The following is a 23,342-nucleotide window of genomic DNA, read 5'->3' as shown; positions in this document are numbered from 1 at the left end:
TTCTGCAGTGTTTCCACTGCCTGGAAGCCCTGTATTCTTGAAACTTGATGAATTTGAATTTGAGTAATGACATTAAAACTTCGTTCCTTTATTTTAATTGATGATGCAGTAATCTCAATATCCATCGCTTTGCTCTGTTTGACTTGCCTTTGTCACTTTGCTCTCATACGAGCATAACTTGACATGCAATGACTGAAACATCCTTTGTCTATTTGTAATCATTGGCGACAGGATTATGTACCAACTGTCTTCGACCATTACAGTGCAAATGTGTTGTGAATGGAAGCATTGTGAATCTGGGGTTCTGGGATACAGCTGGTAATCTTCTATTAACGGTTACGTCTCATTTTTCTTGGTCGTTCTGAAGAGTCCTGCCACTGTTCCGATGTTTTAATGACATGAAACAGGCCAAGACGATTACGATTGATTAAGACCTTTAAGCTATCCTCAGACAGATGTATTTCTGGTAGCATTCTCTCTCATAAGCAAGGCAAGCTATGAAAACGTCGCCAAGAAAGTAAGATGCGTTTTATTCTTTTATATTTGTTCTGTCCCTTTCTTTTCAGTACTAATGGGTTCTTCTCTCTTTTTCCAGTGGGTTCCTGAGCCGAGGCACTTTGCACCTGGCGTCCCAATTATTCTAGTTGGGACAAAACTTGGTTAGAGTCTTCTTCCTTCGTTATATTCACTTGCATTGCCTATGTTAATACAGGTGTTGACTGGCTAAACCTGGGTGCACTCATAATTCATAGGCATCAAGTTATGACCAAGAGGAACCATTCAATAGAGTTTCAATTTCAAGAGACACATGATGCCGTAAACCAATTTTAGGGATAGTTAACTTTCAATATAATGTTATTACTCCAACCTACCAATTTAACATGTGAGTATCAGAATATAGCTGAGAGAACAATGAAGTCAGGACCACTGAACCAAAGTTCTCAGCTGTTTTCCCCAGTCAATTAGTTCCTTACTACGAACTTATGTTTATCTTTTGATCTTAGGTGTTTTCATTGTATACTGATCTATATAGGAGCTTTTCTTTATGATGCTTAATGGAGATAGGTATTCTCATTAACCGCATAACCGTGACAAAGTTTGTGATATGGTAGGGATGGAAAGGCGAATGTTACCCAATTGTTGAAGCTTATCGTATGATTAAAAGATAAATGGTGAATAGATAGCAGCATCTTAATTCGATTTGTGTTCAGAATTTTTTATTTGAGTGACGAAAGTGCCCTGGTAAATCTTCATCTTAATTCCCTTTCTACTTTTCTGTACAGAGTCTTCAGAAGTCTTGACGTTTGTAGTGTCTCAGATGATTAAGATGGAACGAAGTGTAGCTGCCTATTACACAACTCAGTGCATTGGTGTAGGATAATGTTTTGCAAATAATCTTGAATTCATGAATTATTTGAATTTCCACTTCAAGTATCATATAACAAAAGTGTTGTTTACAGCGCCAAAATTTTTGTCAATAGTTTTCAGATAGCATCTTTAGGAATATGTTTCCTCCTAAATATATGGCTAAAAGCATGTAGTTGATGGATTCATTTTAGACAATTCTTGGCTAGTTTGCTTTGATGAATCATGGCAGCTGAATCTGTCTTTCAGATCTTCGGGATGATGAGAAGTTCCTTCTAGACCACCCTGGTGCAGTGCCCATCACCACGGCTCAGGTGTATGTTACTGCTTTTATGTGTTTCTGTTTGTCTATTAGCCTTTGTTTGTTAGTTAAAAGTCGGAACTTAAACTTACTGATGAATGCTCTTATTCTCTATCTTTTTTGAAGGGGGAGGAACTAAGAAAACTTATTGGCGCTCCTGTTTATGTTGAGTGTAGTTTAGTTCAAAACTCAGATGGTAAATAAATGTTATTTGCATCTTTAAAGTTAATGGAGTAAAAGCATGCTATAACATGATTGATGCCAATCCTTGTGTGAATACAGAATGTGGAAGCAGTTTTTGATGCAGCCATCCAAGTTGTTCTCCAGCCCCCGAAGCAGAAGAAAGAGGAAAGAAAGGGGCAAAAGGCCTGTTTTATTTTGTGAGATCTTCCCTTGTTTTTACATGCTAGTTATTGGAGGATGACATGACCCTAGCCATTTACCAGTAGTCTTCACTCTTCACTATGCTATTTATATGCTGTTTCCACCCTATAGGAAGCAATTGCTCCATGGCTCCAACACTGACTGTATTTGTGACTCATGAGCATCCAAGTTAGTTGTTTGTGTGTGTATCTGTATGGGCATGATGTCGAGACGTTTGGAACCCTTCACGTACAAGCTTGCTGCTTCCCTGACGTTTTCTATTGAGGCTATTTCGTTTGTGGGCATGACTTTATTCATGTTGTAATCTAATATGCTATAACGTTCCTTTGGATGTGAACTATGTAATATGTAATTATGGTTATGAGCTGTTTAGCAGAGTGATTGCAGTTCATTCTCTTTAGTGTTAATTCTGTAAAATGTATCTGCAGCGGTCTAACCAAAAGCTTAGCTTGAATTATCTAATATAAAAATTCTCAGATGACGAAAAGCTGAGAAAACTTGCAACTTGAGGCAAGTTAAATGACAAGCGAGTTGAATAAAACCTGTACTTGAAAACAAGAAATCTGAACTCACAAGAATATACCCTTCCGTTACCTAATTATTGAGTTGATATTGGTTATAAATATAATATCTATTTTTATATGTATTAATTTTTTTAAATTATCCTTGTTGATTGAGTAGGAGATGAGAGAGGAGGATATCAAAGAAGATGATTATGATGTTTTAGAACAAAAAAAAAATATTTTTTTTATAATTAACTGATTTATCTAATTTTTTAATTAAATTAAATTAGTTAAATATATCTTATAGTAAGAATAGAAAGAGTGTAATGGAGAGTATTAGCAACTTTACATACTTGGACAGGGGAGTGTACATCGCCCTTGACATTTTTCAGAGGGAATGGCACACGATGTTTCTCCAACTTTATCAGATTCTCAGCGTTGTCTGTTTTTCGAGTCGGTGATATTTGAAAGATTCTTAAATAAACTTGATTTTAAAAGAAGGGTCTAGAAAAAAAAAAAGTGCTCTCAAACATTCTTATGATTAGCTCGGCCTTATTACTCACGGGTTGGCTGATGCTATCAGGGCTGCTTGGGATTTCTTTCACCCCCACCAATTGTCTTCTCCTCGTGATCTTTGTAGTAGAACTTTGCTCAAAAAGACAGAGAGATACACGTGTTGAACTAATTTTACTTGAGATTAAGGATGACTTTCTCCGACAATGATTTATTCTTTCTCAGTAAGCTTGAACTTCGGATATTGCAAATATCTTGAAATCTTTGTGTTCAAACTTGCATAACTTGAGCTGCTACTTTTGCATATACATATAAAGCTTTGATTGGGCAAAGAAGCAGGAAGGTGCGCCTTGTAGTATCTCACTAGGATGCTGGAAAGAAACTCATGCCTTTACAGTTGTATTTTTGGCAACTGGCATGTGGTAATATGGTCCCATCCCACGGAGTAATTGGATTTTACTATTTTACGTAAATTATTTGAGTGCTACGCCAATCCCTCATAAAAATTTACTTCTCAACTTTATTGATTTAATATTAAAAAAAATATCTGAGTAGAATACTTAATGGTATCTCAGCATCATTGATGTGATACGGGATTCTGTAACTACTTGCTGATCTTAATTTAATTATGGTCAATTAAAACTGGGGACAGAAAAGGCTTTGGAAAACTTGAAAAACAGTGTGAAATGGCAAACATCTTTCAAATTCCCACATAATTTGTGAAAGGCGATAGATTCTTGATATCTTATTTTGCTCCATTTGTTGAGGAATATATACTGTGCCCACTTTCACGAGTCAACAGTGGACAAATGGAACTCATGAAATCGCTCAACATCTCCCTGGAAACCACCCGCCCATTCCCTCCATTAAATATGCAGTGCCTGTTTTCTAGCTTACCATAATTCTCATTTGGTTTGCATTCCTCTTCCTCGCCCCACGTTAATGGCGTCCAAGAGAATTCTGAAGGAGCTCAAAGACTTGCAGAGAGACCCCCCAACGTCATGCAGTGCAGGTAGAGCACACGTGAAAACAACTTTAACTGGTTCTTCTTTTTCCTTTGATTTCCCCTGAATGTGTTGTGATATGGCTATTATGGTGACAAACAGGTCCTGTTGGAGAGGATATGTTCCATTGGCAAGCAACCATCATTGGTCCTAATGACAGTCCCTATGCTGGCGGTGTTTCCTTGTTACCATCCATTTTCCTCCTGATTACCCTTTCAAGCCTCCCAAGGTATGCACCACAAGCTATTCTCTTGGGAAAAATAATAGTTTAAGACTCGACTTATATCAATGATAGATAAGAACTTTACAAATCAAAGCTCTTTTCAAGAATTAAATCATCCATAATACTTCCTAAAGGTGCCGCTCATATTTCTTAAACATACAAATTTATTATTTGTTTATTTCTATGTTACGATGAATAAAATTATCTTGTAACAGTTGGCAGATCTGTTAATAACTCTAGAAATTCTTGGTAACTTTAAGAAATATAAAAATGACATAGTTTTATGATATTTGAAAGCTATTTTGAAGTCTTTACATAAGTTCCTGATAATTTTTCCTTTATTTTTACCCACATATTCATTCTCTTGTTACTTGCCATACATACTCAAGTTTGTCTTCTGATAAGTAGATTTTGAAAACATACTTGGCTATCATATCTACAACAGTCGCATATGATACAGTTTCAGTCTTGAAATATTGATGCTTCATAATTTGTCTTAAACTTTCGAATTTCTTCCCAATGTTTATAGCAGACAGCTGATGTTAAAAGAGCTGTTGGCAGGTTGCATTCAGGACGAAGGTGTTCCATCCCAATATAAACAGCAATGGAAATATCTGTCTGGACATTCTCAAAGAACAATGGAGCCCTGCCCTCACCATATCCAAGGTTAAGTTTTGCAGCTCTTAAAGGATCCATTATATTCCCTATATCAGAAGCGACTTCAATTTTTCTCCTTAAGAAAAATTGTCTAACATCCTTGTCCCTTGTATATTTATGACAGGTTTTGCTGTCAATTTGTTCCCTGCTAACGGATCCGAACCCAGATGACCCGCTTGTTCCAGAAATTGCTCATATGTGCAAATCTGACAAACAGAAGTATGAGTCGACTGCTAGAGGGTGGACCCAGAAGTATGCCATGGGCTGATCAGACTCTCCTAATAATTGCCTCTCTTTCCCGCCACTCCAAATCAATCCCCTTTATACTAAAGTGGCCTTGACCTGAGCCATTACCATACATGTACACCCTCCTATGACTATGAGAATTGTTCTAAAGGCTTTACCTTTGTAATTGTATCGAGTTTTCTATCTAAGAATAAATAAACATGCTCGGATCTTCTTCATCTTACAAAACAGCCTGCCTAAACTTGTTTCTATGGACCCACCAGTCTCTCATTTTCTGTGATGCCATGCAGAAGTACATCCCCCCTAATCCCTGCTTCATATTATTGATATCTTGCGTTAGATTTTGCATTTGATCCAAAACCTTCCGTTGATCTTTTTTGGGCAAGAACAACGCGCTAATACCTCCTATCTTGAATTCCCGTTCATGCTGTGATAAATATATCTTTACTCCCTAAATTCCAGCATGCTTGATAGCTTCTTCTTGTTGTTACAATCCTTGTGTCTCTTGAACTCATTCTGTAGCATCAGTTCTGAAATACACCGACATGAATACTAATTCTTTTTCTTGCTCCTTTCTATAAATCCCAAAACAATTTGCCACTCTTCTTTCCTTGATGTTCGTCCCGTGATGCGTTTCTTCTTGATATCTCTTAAAATTACTCGGTATTTTGTATTCCAATTGAAGGTTAAATATTTGACACTGGGTAGTCTTGAAAATGAACTCTTTCGCAATGATCTAGTATAATTATGATCGCGTTTGTACTGAACTCAAGTTGATATGTTTGGAAGAGTACAATTTCAAGAGTTGAAAATATCACTACTCGCTAATAAACAATGCAACTTTCCCGAACGGATCAAAACGACACGTCAGTTCCTTGCTACTATTGATTATTTCTATCAGCAACAAGTCAAGAACCATAGCAAGTCATCGTTCTGCTTTTCCAAAACCATTTTAGTTTGTTTAATTAGACACCTAACAGATCAAGGTGGCTACATTTCTTCATTATATAAAGTTCCCATAGGAGCTAAAGGCAGCAATAATTGAAGATATTAAACAGATCATATTATTTGAATTCCCATTAATCCTTTAATATAATTGCAACGATGGGCACACAAAAAAAAAAAGTAATGAAATTGAAGTGATTCCATCTGAGGCAAATCAAGCCAAGCCTCACAGAGTGTTATGGTGAGTGCAAGTTGGAGGATTTTTTGTGGTTGGCGATATTGCAGAAACAATAGGGCATGTCCAAATCTAATATTCTCTAAGCAAAATAACTCCTGTACTTGATTCCAAAGATGCAGTTGAGTGGGCCATATCACCCCCCTCACTTCAAATGCGTAAATTCATAGTTTACATCAACCTTGACGATTGACGAAACCGAAAGCATCCATAGGACTGCATATTAAGGAAAATGATCGAGATACACACATAGTAAAATTGTTTCAATTTCGCATATATATAATTAGAAGTAGTAGTCCAGCCAAGGAATATTTTATGAGAACTACATGCTGCGTGTGGAAAACCAGTATTTGACATATCATCTCATCCACAGGAACTGTACTATGAACAATTTTAACGAGCTTATATATATATAAGCAAAATTTTTCAACATTTTTGATAAAATAGTCAATTATATTATATGAAACAAGATAATCAAGTACATAAAGACAGACACACAATAACTATCGTATACCAGACACCGGCTTGTAGTTTCATATGACAAAATAGAGAGACCTTTGAGACAACTGCTACAATCATCCAAACAAAAGATCAGATAAAAACCAACAATTTTGGGAATAAAAGGTACACTAGCCAGCTTCTCCTGGCATGAGTAAAACCCATGGCTACAAATCAAAAGAAAGAGATATACGCCAAACAATAACTAAAAAAAATAGAGCACTACAACTATAGATAAAGCGCTCCGAAAATCTATATTATCTTGTAGGTTGAATTTTTGGATAAAATACCTGAGGAGTGAAGGAAATGAAAAGTGAAATCAGAGAATCAAATTTGAAGATTAGAAGACAATATAAGAAGGACAGTTTGGTATAGATCGTTCCACTGAGCATATGGTTGATGATGCATCTTTTCAAAATTTGGACCATTCCTTTTTTCTATATTAAAATAGTAGCATATTTTGTAATGGGTTTTACTTTAAATTCCGATTCTCAAAGTTTTTGTCCAATGATGTCAGCTGATGGCTTTGGACAAGTTTTTCCAAATTTCATTGTCAACGTCGCATACATATATAGTTGTTGGTTCTGACGCACCGTCCTAACTAACATCCTGGTAAAACATTCCCTGCCACATTACACCTATAATTATTATCAACCATTTCAATTTAAATCTTCCTTTCTTAATTATCATCACTAATCACTTTGTGTCATAATAGTAGTATAATAATAAATCACTTGAACATGGTCAACAGGGGAACTTTGGATTAATTAATTTAATATATTGATTTGACCCAAAAATATGAGCAGGGAATTACCTTTGTTTATGAAAGGAGTGTGAAAGTGAAACAGCAATTACAGCAAACAAAGGCAGTTTCTGTTGGACCTAACAAGAGATAAGGTAGAAAGAAAGAGGAACTGTACGGGGGACAAGGTCGCACAAATTGAAGAAGAAAGGCAGAACTTTAGACTTTGAATTTGTAGGACCACATGTGCATCAGATTTTTAACGTTTTTAATCCAACTTTGAATGGATTTCCATTTCGTCAAGTAACAAAATAGATATCAGAAAAAATTCCAGTGCATTCATCTCATCTTCTGACGAGCAAAGCAACCATTATGACACCGCTTCTTCTTTTAAATATGGTTTTGGCCTTTTAGATTTGTGGCTCCTAAAAGACCTTTTGGGGGTGGCTACAAGTCATCATCTTTAACTCTAACTACCATCACCTTAATTGGATAATAACTCCCAAACATTTATATGTCATCACACCTTTTGCGTAAGATAAGATCACATTCTTCATTTAGTGACACATATTCTCTCGCATATCATAGTTCTTTCCTCGTCTTCTTCCTCCTCCTTTCCTCTCACTATTGTAGTTCTTTCTTCTCCTTTGAGAAAACAAAAATAAAATGGAAAATTTATATTCTTTTTTGGAATAAAAACGAATCATGAATGGCATCATCATGATCATCAGGGTTGTCACGAAGCATGGACACGATGATTGATTCATATGAGATTAATTAGTGGGTAAAGTATTTTTATTTCAATTATTGTGATTTGTTATGGAATGTTTACAATTATGCATCTCACATATAGTATATTATTATGGCAGGAAACTGCCAACTTAACCTAAAGCCGTTAACTAGTCCTTATCTTTTGCGCCAAGCCAATCATATCTGCATAAAATAATTCGGATGAATCTTTTGTATTCTTCCGGTTATAAATATAAGACTATTTTATAATCTTATATTTAGGATCGAAAGAATATATTTAGAAGAAAAGGACAGCAAGTTTGATTGTCTTTAAATTTGTTTTCATCTTCTTCTTTTTTACTTTTCTTTTAAACGTGCCATGGATTAATATAATTTTTTATTAAACTGTGTTATTGTTCGATGGATGTAGGCATAAAACGAAATTGTTATGGGTAGAGAATCTGAATTGTCTCTGTCTCTTCCAAACTTGTGTCACTCTTTTGGAAAAAAAAATTAAAAATGAAGTGAAACTTTTTATTTGTACGTAGCGGAGGAGAAGCTGGGTGGTGGAAGCAGTGAAGCAGGCCGTATGGGTACACATAATAGCCGGTAACAAGTAATCCGACCGGATATGACGGGTTTCGCGCGAAAACTTCTGGTTTTTATTGGAGGACAAAAATACTACTAACAATCTCCCTCTTTTTCTGAGCATCATAAAATTTTGCGCCCTCACTTTCCCCTCAGATTTCTCTCCCTTGCCGACACTTGCTTCTTCCCTCATAATCACCATCTTCATCTTTGTTTGGTTTTTTTTTCCTTCTTCTAGTTTTGAAAACAAGAAAAGAAGATAGGTGTTTCCTTTCACTCAGTATCATCGTCCAAAGAAGCAAGAACGCCACTCTTTTCTTATTTCTTAAAATATATTTGCTCTGTGAGCTTCCGAAATTTAGTTGCAGTAGGTGAGCTGATGCTATTTGGCGGTAATTTCGTTTAAAAATCATGTTAGGCTCAAACCATAGCTGCCTTCAAGATTTAGGTGTATTTTCTTTGTCTCGTCTTGTTTGTCATTCTGTATCTTTCCATTTTTAATGCCTGCTTCTTCTTTTAAGAAAAGTTTAAAAATTTCATATCTCACGTGTTGTGGTGGGTTTTCTCCTTCCGTTTTGTGTTTCTTAACGGCTGTTATCCTGTAATTTTTTTAATGGTAATCTGTTCTGGGTGCTATTTATAATCAGAAAATAGTATTCTAAAAGTGTGCATAGTAATGGAAGCCTTAGTTTAAACCATGGTTGCCCTGTTTTCCAGAGAATGAGATGATTCGTTCGGAAACGGAGAAGATTATCTTTGCTGGAGTTCGGCGAATTCACAGAGGAATAGAATTCATAGCTATTTTGGGATTTGAAAGGTGATTTGATCCAGAAGAGCAAAGCACAACAATGACCGTGGAGAGGGGAACTGTGTTGGTGGGGATAAGAATCGACAGCCAAAGCAGGCAGCTTCTAAACTGGGCTCTTGTCAAAGTTGCTCAACCTGGAGACTGCGTTGTTGCAGTTCATGTGGTCAAGTGTCCAGGTAATCCTTAACCAAAGGGAAAAAAAGTTCAGGGGATCATGTCCTAAACTTTCATGAAACGAAGTCATGTTCTGTTCGAAGTACAGAGTAACTTTATATATTTTGTTTCTTAGTTGAAACAGAGTGTTTTTCTCCTTCTTATTGTTGTCACTTTCATTTATACAGGTCAAGTTTCAAAAAATAAGCCCCTGCTGGACAATTATTTGGAGGTTTATGATGGCCTATGTGATGTGAAAAAAGTAAGTACAATGCAGCGCCCAACTGTTGTGTGAGCAAATTTTCAACTTGGTCATGAATTGTATAGCTCATTTAGTTTTTCAGAGATTAAAAGTTATCATGTGAATGGATTAGTTTAATAAAGCAACTCGTCAGATGTGAGTTCTTTTCTTAAGTGATCTAAAAAGGATCTCTGGAGAGCTAATGCGAGTTTGCTAGTTTTTTACACGTATTCATGGGAAGTTGACTGATATTTGCATATTGCAACTTGGCCTAACTGGGGTTCAGGTAAGTCTCATAGGTCAAATCTTCGGAGGGAGATCCGTTCGAAACATTCTTGTGAGAGAGTCAAAGAATAATTCTGCTCTGGCTCTAGTGGTTGGGTAAGGAATTTTATTTTCCAAAATTTTGAACTGGATTTTGTTCATCTGATTTTTTTTTCCCCTTAAAAAAAATTCGGACCAGTCTAAATCATATTTCACTTTCAGTGGTGGTGCTGCCACAGCAAAACATTGTGCCAAACGACTCCCACCCACCACAGATGTTGTAGCCATCCATGATGGAAGAATTGTCTTCAGAAGGTGTACCAATCTTAAACTACCAGGTTCGGTATTTTTAATGTTCTGGTCCTCAAAGAAGACCAGCTCTTACCTGACCAAAGACCACGACTGACTTGTTTCCCACGATGATAGGTCTTATACAAGATCCGAGGCCTAGCCTCACAAGCATGGATGACAAAGAATTCCTGTCTGAATATGGAGACTCCGAGGTTGCCACTGTGAAATCATTATTTTATGAAGAGACGAGAGAAGATGTGCCAGAATTCAAAGAAGTATTTGGCGGTGTTAAAGGGAGCAAGAAAGGGTATTCAAGAGCAATCTCTCTGTTTGTAGGTGACCCCTGTGAGCAGAAACTAGGATGGCCCTTGCTCCGAAGAGTTAATTCAGAAATATCAGAGACTCCTCTTTCGAGGAACTTGTCTGTAGTACAGTGGGTAATGAACTTACCAGATCGTTCGCCAAAGAAAAGTTCTTGCTTTTCATCCACGGAAGAAAGTCTCTCAGAAAGAGGCATCAGTGATGTTGAGGATGACAGACAGAAAAACAGTTCCCGTTCTTTATCTTTTGAGCTGCCAAAGGACTTGGAGGCGATTTTGGACGTGAATTCATTTGATTGCAAGTGGTTTAACATTGAGGATCTCAAGTCCTGGACTTCTCAATTCTCTTCAGGTCCAAAAATTTAATAGACCAAGCTAATTATGGTTAGAAATAGAAACATGTTAGATATTGAACTGGCATGGCCCTAACTTTGCCCATCCCTCTTTATAATTGATTGGCTTTGACTTTTAATTTAAAAAAAAAAAAAAAAGAATTAAAAAACTGAATCTGCATTAGGATTTCTGAGCTGTTTTCCATGTTCTTCTGTGTTTTAGACCTGAACTTGAATTTCCATTGCAGGAAATCTGATTGGCAAAGGAGGGAGTAACCGTGTGTACAAAGGGATTCTCCCTGATGGAAAACCAATTGCAGTGAAAGTTTTACAATCATCAAAAGAAGCTTGTAGAGATTTTGCACAGGAAGTGGAAATAATATCCTCTTTGAAGCACAAATACATAACCCCTTTGCTTGGAATTTGCGTTGCAGAAAATGCTTTAATCTCTGTCTATGAATTTTTCCCCAAAGGAAGCTTAGAGGAAAATTTACACGGTAAAGATTATGAACAGTTTTTTTTCCCCTATTCATTTTCACTTTTCGGATAACCTGATGCTAAATTGAAATTATAATGCATGTAGGTGAGAACAAGGATGGATCCATATTGTCATGGCAAGAGAGATTTAATATGGCTGTTGGCATAGCAGAAGCCCTAAATTACCTTCACAACGAAACTTCGAAGCCTGTTATCCACAGGGATGTCAAGTCTTCAAATATTCTTTTGTCCCATGAGCTTGAACCACAAGTACGTATGTAAATATTACTTTAAACTCCGTAAAAGAACATTTATGTTTGAAAATTTATGACATCACTTGTAAACTCCCCTCTTTTGAAATTGTGGCAGTTGACTGATTTTGGGCTTGCAATTTGGGGACCAACAAGTTCATATTTTCTGACACAAGAAGATGTAGTAGGAACATTCGGATATCTTGCTCCTGAATACTTCATGTATGGAAAATTAAGTGACAAGATAGATGTGTATGCCTTCGGTGTAGTTCTTCTTGAACTAATTTCAGGAAAGAAACCAATCAGTTCCGAGATTTGCAAAGGACAACGAAGTTTGGTCGCGTGGGTAAGAACTAATCCTACCTAGATAACTCTGACTTTTGTTACAATACATATGATGAGTAGATGAACTATTTTATATATGTAATGATTTCAGGCAAAACCAATAATAGAGAGTGGGAACATTAAAGGCTTATTGGACTCCAATTTAGAGGGGAAATTTGACGAGGTCCAAATGCAGAGAATGGTTAAGGCAGCAAATCTATGCATTACAAGGGCTGCTAGGCTTCGTCCCAAGATGAACCAGGTAACAGCTAAGATGTTAAGGTTCTTTGTTCTGTCTTCATGGAGGCAATAAGCATGTTCAAACTTCAAACTACTTATGTTTGATGAATCTGAATTCAAGATATCATGAACCTGATACCATAATGATCTAAGTTAAGTAAGCTTTAGCTCATAACGTTAAGTATGTGCAGATACTGAAGATCCTTGAAGGAGAAGAAAGAGATGAGAATTTTCTGAGCTCCCAAGGGTTTGATAGTGAGCATACAGAAAACCAGGAGAATATAGACGACGAAGTGTATCCAAATTCAAGTGCAGAGTTACACCTTAGTCTTGCATTGCTTGATGTTGATGATGATTCTACTTCAAATAGCAGCAGTACAGAGCGGAGTAACAGTCTTTCTTTGGAAGAACACTTGAAAGAAAGATGGAGCAGATCATCCAGTTTTGATTAGAAGTTTTTCTTTTCAGGAAAAAATAAATCTATGATATCTTCGTTTATACGTAACATATAATACTTGAGTACATAGAGCACCCAACAATGAGGTGGTTGGTCGATGAAAAGGATTGTGGAGTTGCGTTTCCTGTGTATATATATGAAAAATAAGTAGACAAGGACTTGAGAATAAATACACAGATTTTGAGCTACGGCGGCTCAGATACTTAACCTTTATTTTTCTTGTCGCAGCAAGACTCTTATCCTTTACTAAGGTGAGAATGAAAGGTCAAAAGCAAGAATGCTCTGTTTCTCTTGTGAGGTGAGTGACTTAGATGTGAGTTTATTCAAATGTGAGTTTATTCAAAACTTTTGAAATTAAAAATTAAACAAACACATATCCAGGGGAAATTTTGTTACTTTTATTAGTAACTGAATTATTTTAATGATGCACGGGATAAATAATTTGAAATTTTTTTATGGTTGTAATAATCTTTCTAATATTTAAAGAGGTTTAAAGATCCAAAAATCACGAAATTTAATGAAATATAGGGAAAAGATTAAAAGAACAGAAAAATTATGAAATTCTTGGGAAATTATATTATTCATGGTTTATACAAAGTAAAAATTTTGAGAAACTTTATATTTTATATTAATAGAAGAAGCTCAAAATAAGTCATATCTTCATGAGTATTATTTTATTGAACAGCATTCAAAATAATTTTGGTTTTACAACTATAATTCTATATTTCATATTGAATTAGAGTAATGTTTTCATAACTAAATTACGGGTCAACGCTTCTAATGGAATATACTCGTATTTTTTTTGTTTTACAAGAATAATGAGGTGTTCCGGAGATTTTATACATTAATATACCATAGACACACACAGATGGATGAAAAAAAACCTATTTTATTCCATAGTGAACAAAAATGGAGGGTTCAGGTTAAAAAACCAAAAAAAAATGTAGCGGGGGGAATGTGGAGGAATGTTACAGAGTTACGTTATTTTAATTCGATCAGGTTTGATTTGCATCATTATTATTACATCCAGTACTTAATAAGATCTTACTTGATTTTTATTTTGATCTTAAATATAATATCTCAATTCATTTTGTTTATCATATTTATATTTTTTTTTTCAAGTTAGTTCTTCTAACAATAGTAATTCTAACTAATAAATTTTATTAGTAAAAATATTTTTGAAAAGATAACATCTATTTATTACAAATAATTAATTTAATTTTTTTTATTAATCTTCTCAAATTAAACAACTAACTGTTAATAATTAGAATCGAGATAGTATAATACAGTAACGATATTGAAAAATGCGCAGCTATGATTACGATCTAAGAATCTTTCATTAGGCATGCGGACCCACAATGTGCAGATTTTCATGATGCCACGGAGCTCCTGCATTTTTATAGCAGAGGCCAAAAAACAATTATAAGGCCCGGAAAAAGTTTTAAATTTTGGTAGATCAAGCTCTGTGAATTCTTGTTGTCAAAAAGCAAGTTCTGTCAATTCTGATAATGAATACGGCCCAAAAAAATGTCGATTTTGAATAGTTATAAATCAAAAAATTGTGAGCGGTCGACAATTGCAGTTCGAAGTCTGACCCTGAGAGAGACAGACCCGAAACAAACAGAAATCTGTGGAATCTCTCGAGTCTGAACCAATCCATTGGCTCTGGTGCTTCGAGTTTTGCTCTATTTTCTGCAGAATGTGGCCATTTTCTTCTTAGGGTTTCGCTTGCCGCTCTCCGTCGCGCCATCACTAACTTCTCATCTTAAGGTTTGCTGAGATGTAGTTGTCTCTTGATTTACCTTTCATTCCTCGCTCTTGTTTTGAACCTCAATCTCTCTAATTTAGTTTTTATTTCTTTTCTTTTTCGATCGATTCTGTTACCATCTGAACTTTTAACCTGAAATTCCAGCAGAGCCTGCTCGCTTTGCACTCACTAGTTTTTTAACCTGAATGAACAATATAAAATAAAAAGCTTTATGGCTCTATTGTCGGCTAATTTAGTTTATGCGTGCCTGTCTTGTTCTTGAATTCGAGGAAAGCGTATATGCATATATTCAATACGCTGCAGTTCTCTATATTGTCTGATTTAGTCGTTTGCGTGCCTTTCCTGAAAGAAACTCCCACCTGGATTGATAAAATTCTTTAAGCCCATCACGTTGAAGCTCGTCTCTTAGATTTTCATGGATTTTGCAGTTTGCTTGGTGCTCAAGTTTTTAAAAAGACTATAAATTTCATTCTTTTGCTATTCTTATTTTGTTTGGATGTCTTCATTCGTATACTGTTGACTTCATATAGAAGGAATTGAATACCAGCTTCTGATATTTGTAGAAACCAAAATAATAAATCTCATTTTTCTGACTAGGTCCGCCATCTTTACACATATTTGGGAATTCGTCATGGATGACGGTGAGCTTGATTTCCCAAATCAAGGAACATTCTCCGGTCCAAACATGGAAGAACTTCAGAGTACTGGCTCAATGGATAGTTTCTTTGAAGAGCTTTTAAAGGACGCACATGCTTGCACGCACACTCACACTTGCAACCCTCCTGGCCCTGATAATTCACATACCCACACTTGTTATCATGTGCATACCAAAATTGTTCCCGCACCTTCTGAAGAAAAGGCTGGCACTGATGATAGTGCTGGTACAGATTCTGCAGAAAAGAAGCCAAAAAAACGTTCTTCAGGTAATCGTGAAGCAGTTCGCAAGTATCGTGAGAAGAAGAAAGCCCGAGCTGCATCTTTGGAGGATGAGGTTGTAAAATTGAGAGCTTTGAATCAACATTTGTTGAAGAGGTTGCAAAATCAGTCTGCTTTAGAGGCTGAAATTGCAAGACTAAAGTGCTTGCTAGTAGACATTCGAGGAAGGATTGATGGGGAGATTGGATCATTTCCATATCAGAAATCAACTAATTTGAACCCGCCAACTGCACACTCGTCTGGTTCCTATTTGATGAATCCTTGTAATGTGCAATGTGGTGATCAGGTGCATTGTCTTCATCCAGGAGCAGATGGCAAGAATACAGAATATTTATCAACTGACGGGCAAGGATTGAATGGTTGTGAATTTGAAAGCATCCGCTGCCCAGCAAACCAGAATTTGGGTCTCAATGATCTTTCTGGCTGTGGAGTTGGACAGGAGGTGTCCAATATCAAGTCTTCTAAAGCAAATAAAAGAAAAGGTGAATCCTCATTCCCCTATCTCTCTGATTCTAGCATGGATTATTAATTTCATACCAATTTATGTATAAGCTTGATGCCATTCAAGTTGCCAGTGAATGGTATAATCTGCCTAGCATGTTTGATCTTTGTTTGTGATCCTATGCTTTCTGTTTATCTTGTTGTATTTTTTCTTTTTCTGGATAAAATCTTGGCCATCTCAATGTTATGTCTGGATGTAATGCTGAAGGTTAATTGTTAGATCTTCAGATCAATGACCTTTAACTTCCACTAGGATGCCTGTTTTATTTTATTTTTGCCAAAAGAGGATCCCTGGTTTTGGAAGGGTTGTTGACCATAATTTTAAGTTCATAACTTCATCTAAGAAAGCATGGTGCTTGATTGCTTGTAAATGTTGCAATATAATGACTTAGACTTACCTGAGTAGTAAAACATGTCAAAGGATGCATGGCTCCTAACCTGCTAAGGAGATCATTTGACCCATGAGAAGGCGAGGGAGATGTACACTTGAACATTTTATTGTGATCATTTTACTTTTATGATTTTCGAAAATTTTGTCAGACTGCAATAATCATGATGAAGATATTTCTACAAGCATCAAGAAGTCTCACACTAGATAGTTTTTGAATTTCTGATGTGTCTTTGTGATCCTAGACCTGAAGCGTCATGGATTGGGTCTTCTTGGTTTTCCTTTTCAATAATCCAATGGTATCTTATGTATTAGGGCAAACTTAAGCCACCCACAATGGCTAGTTGAAGAGGCAATGACATGGCAATGGTGGTTTTCATCATCCTCGTGGTACATACTTCCTTCTAATAAGTTGTTGCCAATTGCCGCATCAGCTATCCATCAGGTCATTTTGTAGTTCTGATCTTTGCTTAGGAAAATTCATTTCTTTCTTTTTGACCCTCTGATGGGTTACTTAGGTTGGGATGGCTATTCTATAATGTTAGATCAAACTTTGCTGGCTATGGTTGGTTTAGATATTATTTTGTCCTACATTGACGTTTTTATTAAGCTAAAACAATAGTGCATGCGTAGCCAGCAGAGCTATGGCTGATAGACTTTGCTGTGTGATCATACATGGACTTATTTGAGTTGGTGCAAGAGGCCATCTAAGTGAATGTTGCGCAACGAATTTGTCGATGCTGAATTACAGAACTTAGGGAAGCCGATGTGTTAACATTCAATATTTTGTGCTGTGGGCAGGTGAGACACAAGTATCGATTGTGTAATCTGTATATTTGGTTTGTGAAACGATAATTTCGTCTTGCTTAGTTTTCAGCATTCTTCGTCCTTACCCATTCATTAATCTGAATGACAAGTTCCTTTTGCATTTTGCTGGACAAGGGATGCCCATTATTGGACAAGTGATGCCCATGGAACTTTGCCACCTATAGGCCCCGTTTGGTTGGACGAAATGGCAAAACGTATGGCAGACCGAAGGACAGGAGACTTGTTTGTAGGCCTTGGTATTTCTGTTTGGCAGTGAGGGAAGCAACAGTTCAATCATCCTTGGGAGCCCTTTCTCTAGCAATTGACTGTGAGTTGTTTCATCCCGTCACTGGGAGATGTTTCCCGGGAAATCTAGCATTGTCACTGACAAAAAAAACCCATCAGACATAGCATGAAATTCGTTGAACAGCGGAAACACAAAGGTCGTACAAATAGCTTCGATTGGCATCCCATATTCGTTGGCGGAGTTTGAATCAAATTTCTAGGTAAAATCTACAAATTTTGAAGAGAAAACAAACCAATCAAATCCACCTTCATAATCCACAATCAACTGGTAGCATCATTTCAGTTCAAAATCATATGAATATGTTTTTTCTTTATTTGAAATACCGAGAGAAAAATACGGAACCACTTCGCCCTCCACTCTCTTTTCTGCCGGCAATGAGATCACTATCGTCATCTCTGACAAGACCCCTCGTTGTAGGCCAAGACAGTGGTTGAAACAGAAGGGGCAAAAATGTTCAACCGTTACAATTGAAACATCAGGGCTTTGCATGAACATTAAGCGGTTGATGTAGAGAAAATCCGGTTTTGATGAGTTTCAGCTTCTTAGGGCGTAGAAGGCAAAAAATTATGTGGGTTTTCTCTTTCGACCGTTATAAAGGGGGTTAAAAAATAATACCCGACCCAGTTTGTAACCCAGGACCCTCGTGCTTTTTCTCATGGGCAAGGATATTTTATTTTGAGTAGTATTTTATATTCTTGTCCTCCTTTTCTTTCATTCTATACAAATCAAACGTTCTTTCTAACACCTCTCCCCCCTCCTCCTTCGTCCATCAAGTATCTTTGTTCATCTTATCTTTCGCTTACTTCCTGTCCTTTTCCATTTTTCTGTGAACAAAACACGGCCAGGTGAGGCATGAAGATTGAAGTGCTATTAAATGAGCAGGACCCTCTGAAATTTTTCGGTAAGCCTATATGAAACCTCATTACTTTTTTCCTTTTTTTCTTTGTTTAGTTCTTGGTGCTATTTTTCTTTAAGCTGTGACTTTCCAAGGGAAGAAAATGTGCGATTAATAAACTTCGCAGTGCGTTGCAAGTTGCAAATGAATTGGATCATACTCTTTAAGAAATCATTCAGCTGGTGAACATTATTATGTTCCTTAGACGGGTAAAGAGAAACCAATTAAACATGTGTTTGCCCAGTAAGAAATTCTAGAAGTGGATTGTTTCTTGATCACCGAGAGCACAGTTGAGTATCCACAAATTTAGTCTCTAAATTAGACATTTAGACTGATCAGATTTAAAGCCTAATAATGTCTTGGCCTTTTTCTGTACATGGAATTTTTTAGCTGTGTCTTAAACATGGTATTAAAACCTAATTCAAATCGGCCAGTCAGATTAACAAACAAGTGAATTAATATCCCACTCGAATCAGTTAAAAGCTGTGGATAGAATGACTTAGTTAATTTTATGTTGTTTGTAATTAATATAAATATCTCTGTTTCTTATGAAATATCAGTAAATAAAAAATCATATTAAATGTACTATTTTCAATTAAATGTTAGATTGCTTAAAACAATGGCAAATGTTAGATAATTACATTGAAAACTTTAATCTTTTTGTGTTGATTTTTTTAATATTCTAATTGATCGACTGCACATAATTATGCAGGCAAAAAATGTATATTGATAATTATACATATATGTGTTTCTTCGAGCCTTCTAGGTCTATATCCTGTCATTTTAAAATGAGTCATACATAACATTGTACTTCATCTAAAACCTTTGCCTCATTAACGGGAACATAGATGGGTAATCGATTTTTCAAAAACTTGATGAGAAATCAAATAAAAGGTCTTTAATCGCAATAATTAATCATTATCTGCCTTGTATTGTTCGTCGATACTCGCTTTATTTGGTAGCCACAACTCGAAAGTAAGGTGAAATGAAAAGAAGAATATTCCACCTTACAGTTATATATTTTATTTCCAAAAAAAAAAAAGAAATAAATTAAAATAATCTCCTGTTGATATTTACGTGACAAGGAAAGCACAGGCTTTGGAGCTCGACAAGGTTACCCAATCGTACCATACGATGCGTGTAGGACAAAAGATTTACCTATGACTGAACGCCGCATCTTTACGTATGACCGGATGAGGTGAGATTATATTTTAAAGTGATAATTTTCTTCTTTTGTTACTTTTAAGACGTCACATGAAAATGCTGGGTTTTTTTATATTACATACTCCCTCCGCTTTTAAATTTATAATATAATTTATATTATAAAATAAGTCTTATATTTAAAACTAAAAAATTATATACTCCTTCCGATCCTAATTTTACACCACAAAATAAATTTTATATTTAAATTATACAATAAAATAAATTTTATATTTAGGATCGGATAAGTATTATAATAAAAGACAATGTAACAACAAATGATTCTATAAACAGAGTGAGAAATAGTTGGGCTGTCGGTCACCACCTTTTGTCGATTTTGTGCTCACTGCTCAGCCTCAAAAGTAAGACCCACCAGAAGGCTTATAATGGGGCAATTGACAACGCTGCCAGGGTTGCTCATATACAAGCAGATGATTACTTTAAAAATTATTTTCCCAGCTGCTAGTCAAACCCATCACCAAGTTTAACCGGTAAACAGCAAAGAATTGAATTATTTAGCATTTTCCGCATTTAGAAATCAAATGCATAACTTTCAATAATTCTCCCCCCTATCACTTGCGCTAATCATGAGAATCAAATGCATAATTTACAGAAAAGATGGAGGTGACAAAAGCACAAAACGTACAAATTAATATTTGTCTCATAATAACATAATTAAAAAAAGATAGCTACTGTTTTTGCTAATTACTGTATTAATTTTCAGTTTGACCACCGTATGCTTTTATTAACATTCCAGACACACCTAGCCTGTACACCTGTCGAGGTTATCATGTAAAAGAAAAAGAACAAATCAGCCTGATCAGTATATGATACAAATACTAGTATCTATCTGAACCTGACTGACCATAGAATGACCCCAAAATTATCTACACAGAGCCAAAAACACGAAATAATTTACACGAAGTTCTCAACAGATTCATCAAAATTCTTGACCATATGCAATCAAATCAAGATATATCTATATGGATTTCACCAGTGTCTTTAGCAAACTAATCTAAAGGAATCTAACATTCAGAAATCTTAAAACAAAGTCAACAACAGCGAACGCAAAGGCTAGGCCGCCACGGAAACATCTGCCGCATCACATGACGGCACAGGCGGCGGGGTTCTCATCACTGAAAGCCGTCGTGTAACGCACCTCCGAGGAGCTCGCACGTGCGAGCTGGGACACGTATGGATCTTGAGCATTTCGCACGTACCCAGCCGGCGCCTTCCTGTCGTAGACGCCGGCAGCATAAGGGTGCTCAACCTCGTCGTAAGGGACGTACGGCCACAGCTCGGCCCTCTTGCCGGTCCGGTGAGCTATCCGAGACACCACCTTGGACGCCTCCACGTAGCCGGTGACAGTTACTTTGTTAGCCTTGCGATCCACATCCACCTGGTTCACGCCCTTCATGCCTTCCACCGACCTCTTCACCTTCCTCTCGCATCCTTCACAGTCCATCTTCACTTTAACCTCCACCGTCTGGCCAATCAAATCAAGCACTCCACCCGTTAAAAATCCAGATCACAACTCTATCGAAGATGCAGAGCAGAAAAAGCAGAATGGGAAAAATCACCAAAGAAAAGGAAGTAAGGTTACCTGCAATTGCCTGCGCCTCTTGTGCTTGGAGCTACCAGTGGAACAGTCAAAGAGTTCAGAAATATGATCGAGAGCACCCATGGTGAATCTGAGGCGAAAAAGGAATACTGCTGAGATCACACGAGCCGATGCGAATAATTAACGGAGAAAAGTGGTAGGAATGAAATATCAGAGGATTGGGTAAGGGCTTTGCTTTTTGAGGCGAGGAGATTACGGAGTGATACTGATGGAACAACCTTGGAGGATAAGAGGCGACGGATTCACCGAATTTATAATCAATGCGAGGGCAACACAGTGACATAGTTGGGCAGGCCGAGTGTTGCGGGAAATCTGAGCCGTCCGGGTAGTCAAGAAGGCAATATCGGGAACTGGGAAGGATGGGCAGAATTGTGCCACGTGTGCAAGGTGGGGGCCACGAGAGCACCGACCACGACAAGTGAGGTGGGGCCGGGCAGAGAAGGAAGGGCCCAGGAAGAATGGATGCCAGCGGGGGGGATCATTTTGATTTGGAAAAATCGGGCCTGCATCTGGAGGTGGAGCCTTTTTTTTCCACAGAGTTTAACGCATCCGACAAACTGGCTACCAGCAATGTCCCACTCCCAATCCGCTTCCCCATCACCATCAACCATTACGCAATTATTAGATTATCTGATTTTTTTCATGTCGACCAAAAAAAAAATTAAAATATCAAATTTATTACCGTGCTTTCGGATCGTCACCTGCGAGCAACAACTCTTATCAACCTAGGATTAAAGGGGGATTTGGATAGAAACCAAACTATAATTTCAGAAATGTTTTTTACGGTTGACGAAGTAAATATGTGAAGGAATTTACCTCGTCTTATAAAAAAGTGCTTCTAGAACTATGGTTTTGAAGTTGCCAAACACCCTTTGAAAGCTTACCTTCTTAATTGGTCTGTACTGTATGTGTTGTTTGGGGTTGAATTTTACATTTTTCTATTGAGTTTAAAAGTTGAAAGATCATCGTTTTGAATTTAAGAAAATAAATAGCTGTTCATCATATTTATATTTTAATTACTTAATCTTGTTAGGTCATGTATGGGTTTATCCGTAGATGTTTTATTTATTTATTTATTTAATCTCTTGTCATGTAAATATTACAACTATTCTTAAGATTATATATGAATATTTTCCTATATTTTAATTAAATTACATTATTTTAGTCATAATTTTTTTTTCACCCGAGTTGAAAAATAATTTGCCGTTAAACTAGCATCTCAACCGCTCTAATTATTCATCCACTTTTCAGCATCTCGTCATGGACTTTATAATAAGCCATGGGCATGGCATGGGTGGGATGAAATATAGTTAGGGAGGGTAGAAATTAATCAAACCATCAACGTATGAAAAAAGCACTCTGTGTATTTAATATTGACTAGCACTGAACCGGGAAAAAAAATTGATCAGTTCTAGTAATAATGTTAGTAATCATATTTTTTTAGGCGTTACATAAGATTAATAAACGTGTCATGCTATTTATAATCTATAAAAAAATAGTATGTTTTGGTCTTGCTATTTCGGTTCTTAACATAAAACCTAATTATTAAGTTAGTTTTAATTTTAAATATGAAACATGTCCTTCACACCAAAAAAACTGGGCTTTCAAAAAAATATCCAAAAGATAATTTGAGGATGTCGATAATTTTTGGTCTCAGGAGTGGAGGGGGCGTCAACATGGAGTCGGGCAGCGTTCCCACGTCCCACCACGAACCTTCGAGCAAAGGAGAATCTTCACATAAAACCAAAACCCCCTCGGAACGCGGATCCTTGTCGCTTGCAACTTCGAGTATGTTTTTTCCCGAGTCCGCATGCCCGCTGTGCGAATC

The 23,342-nt window shown here is 36.6% G+C and overlaps 3 protein-coding genes, 1 long non-coding RNA gene and 2 pseudogenes across 7 annotated transcripts; 5 read left to right on the top strand and 1 right to left on the bottom strand.

Annotated features, from left to right (window-relative positions):
• Positions 1-231: 231 nt before the first annotated feature.
• Positions 232-664, top strand: LOC114743425 (rac-like GTP-binding protein RHO1; annotated as a pseudogene).
• A 901-nt stretch (positions 665-1,565) lies between these two features.
• On the top strand, positions 1,566-1,844 carry LOC114743427 (uncharacterized). Its single transcript, XR_003740004.1, has 2 exons — positions 1,566-1,679; positions 1,793-1,844. It is a non-coding gene; the product is annotated as an uncharacterized LOC114743427 (long non-coding RNA).
• Positions 1,845-3,897: 2,053 nt separating this feature from the next.
• Positions 3,898-5,811, top strand: LOC114743426 (ubiquitin-conjugating enzyme E2 10-like; annotated as a pseudogene).
• A 3,090-nt stretch (positions 5,812-8,901) lies between these two features.
• LOC114743422 (probable receptor-like protein kinase At5g18500) lies at positions 8,902-13,304 on the top strand. Of its 3 annotated transcripts, none has more exons than XM_028931638.1 (11): positions 8,902-8,954; positions 9,651-9,917; positions 10,083-10,156; positions 10,422-10,516; positions 10,622-10,737; positions 10,826-11,362; positions 11,591-11,839; positions 11,926-12,089; positions 12,189-12,416; positions 12,507-12,656; positions 12,826-13,304. In XM_028931638.1, the coding sequence occupies exons 2-11, from the start codon at positions 9,782-9,784 to the stop codon at positions 13,084-13,086; spliced, it is 2,010 nt and encodes a 669-aa protein (XP_028787471.1). In that variant the 5' UTR covers positions 8,902-8,954; positions 9,651-9,781; the 3' UTR covers positions 13,087-13,304. The 3 variants fall into 3 exon arrangements, with proteins under 3 accessions (XP_028787471.1, XP_028787468.1, XP_028787470.1); XM_028931635.1 differs by lacking the exon at positions 8,902-8,954 and adding an exon at positions 9,036-9,304; XM_028931637.1 differs by lacking the exon at positions 8,902-8,954 and adding an exon at positions 9,301-9,381.
• A 1,150-nt stretch (positions 13,305-14,454) lies between these two features.
• On the top strand, positions 14,455-18,540 carry LOC114743430 (basic leucine zipper 19). Of its 2 annotated transcripts, XR_003740005.1 has the most exons (4): positions 14,455-14,861; positions 15,457-16,277; positions 17,000-17,485; positions 17,627-18,540. XR_003740005.1 is itself a non-coding variant. In XM_028931642.1 (3 exons), the coding sequence occupies exons 2-3, from the start codon at positions 15,491-15,493 to the stop codon at positions 17,008-17,010; spliced, it is 798 nt and encodes a 265-aa protein (XP_028787475.1). In that variant the 5' UTR covers positions 14,455-14,861; positions 15,457-15,490; the 3' UTR covers positions 17,011-18,540. The 2 variants fall into 2 exon arrangements, 1 of the variants encoding a protein (XP_028787475.1); XM_028931642.1 differs by having other exon boundaries at positions 17,000-18,540.
• A 2,066-nt stretch (positions 18,541-20,606) lies between these two features.
• On the bottom strand, positions 20,607-21,736 carry LOC114743428 (heavy metal-associated isoprenylated plant protein 26-like). The gene is made up of 2 exons (XM_028931641.1): positions 21,497-21,736; positions 20,607-21,379 (listed from the first exon to the last, which is right to left on the bottom strand). Exons 1-2 carry the CDS (start codon positions 21,575-21,577, stop codon positions 20,996-20,998), a joined length of 465 nt encoding a protein of 154 aa, XP_028787474.1. The 5' UTR covers positions 21,578-21,736; the 3' UTR covers positions 20,607-20,995.
• Between the last annotated feature and the right edge of the window lie 1,606 nt (positions 21,737-23,342).

This window comes from Neltuma alba, unplaced genomic scaffold, assembly GCF_004799145.2.
Source record: "Neltuma alba isolate B1F8T4 unplaced genomic scaffold, ASM479914v2 tig00004018_pilon, whole genome shotgun sequence".
NCBI lineage: Eukaryota > Viridiplantae > Streptophyta > Magnoliopsida > Fabales > Fabaceae > Neltuma > Neltuma alba.
Note: the sequence above shows the minus strand (reverse complement) of the source record. Positions and strands in the feature narration are given on the sequence as shown.

Coding starts and splice junctions, on each gene's coding strand:
- LOC114743422 (XM_028931638.1), top strand. CDS start 9,782: ATGACCGTGGAGAGGGGAACTGTGTTGGTGGGGATAAGAATCGACAGC. Junction 12,090..12,188: donor CCCATGAGCTTGAACCACAA/GTACGTATGTAA, acceptor AAATTGTGGCAG/TTGACTGATTTTGGGCTTGC. Junction 12,657..12,825: donor TTCGTCCCAAGATGAACCAG/GTAACAGCTAAG, acceptor AAGTATGTGCAG/ATACTGAAGATCCTTGAAGG.
- LOC114743430 (XM_028931642.1), top strand. CDS start 15,491: ATGGATGACGGTGAGCTTGATTTCCCAAATCAAGGAACATTCTCCGGT.
- LOC114743428 (XM_028931641.1), bottom strand. CDS start 21,577: ATGGGTGCTCTCGATCATATTTCTGAACTCTTTGACTGTTCCACTGGT. Junction 21,380..21,496: donor AGAGGCGCAGGCAATTGCAG/GTAACCTTACTT, acceptor TTGATTGGCCAG/ACGGTGGAGGTTAAAGTGAA.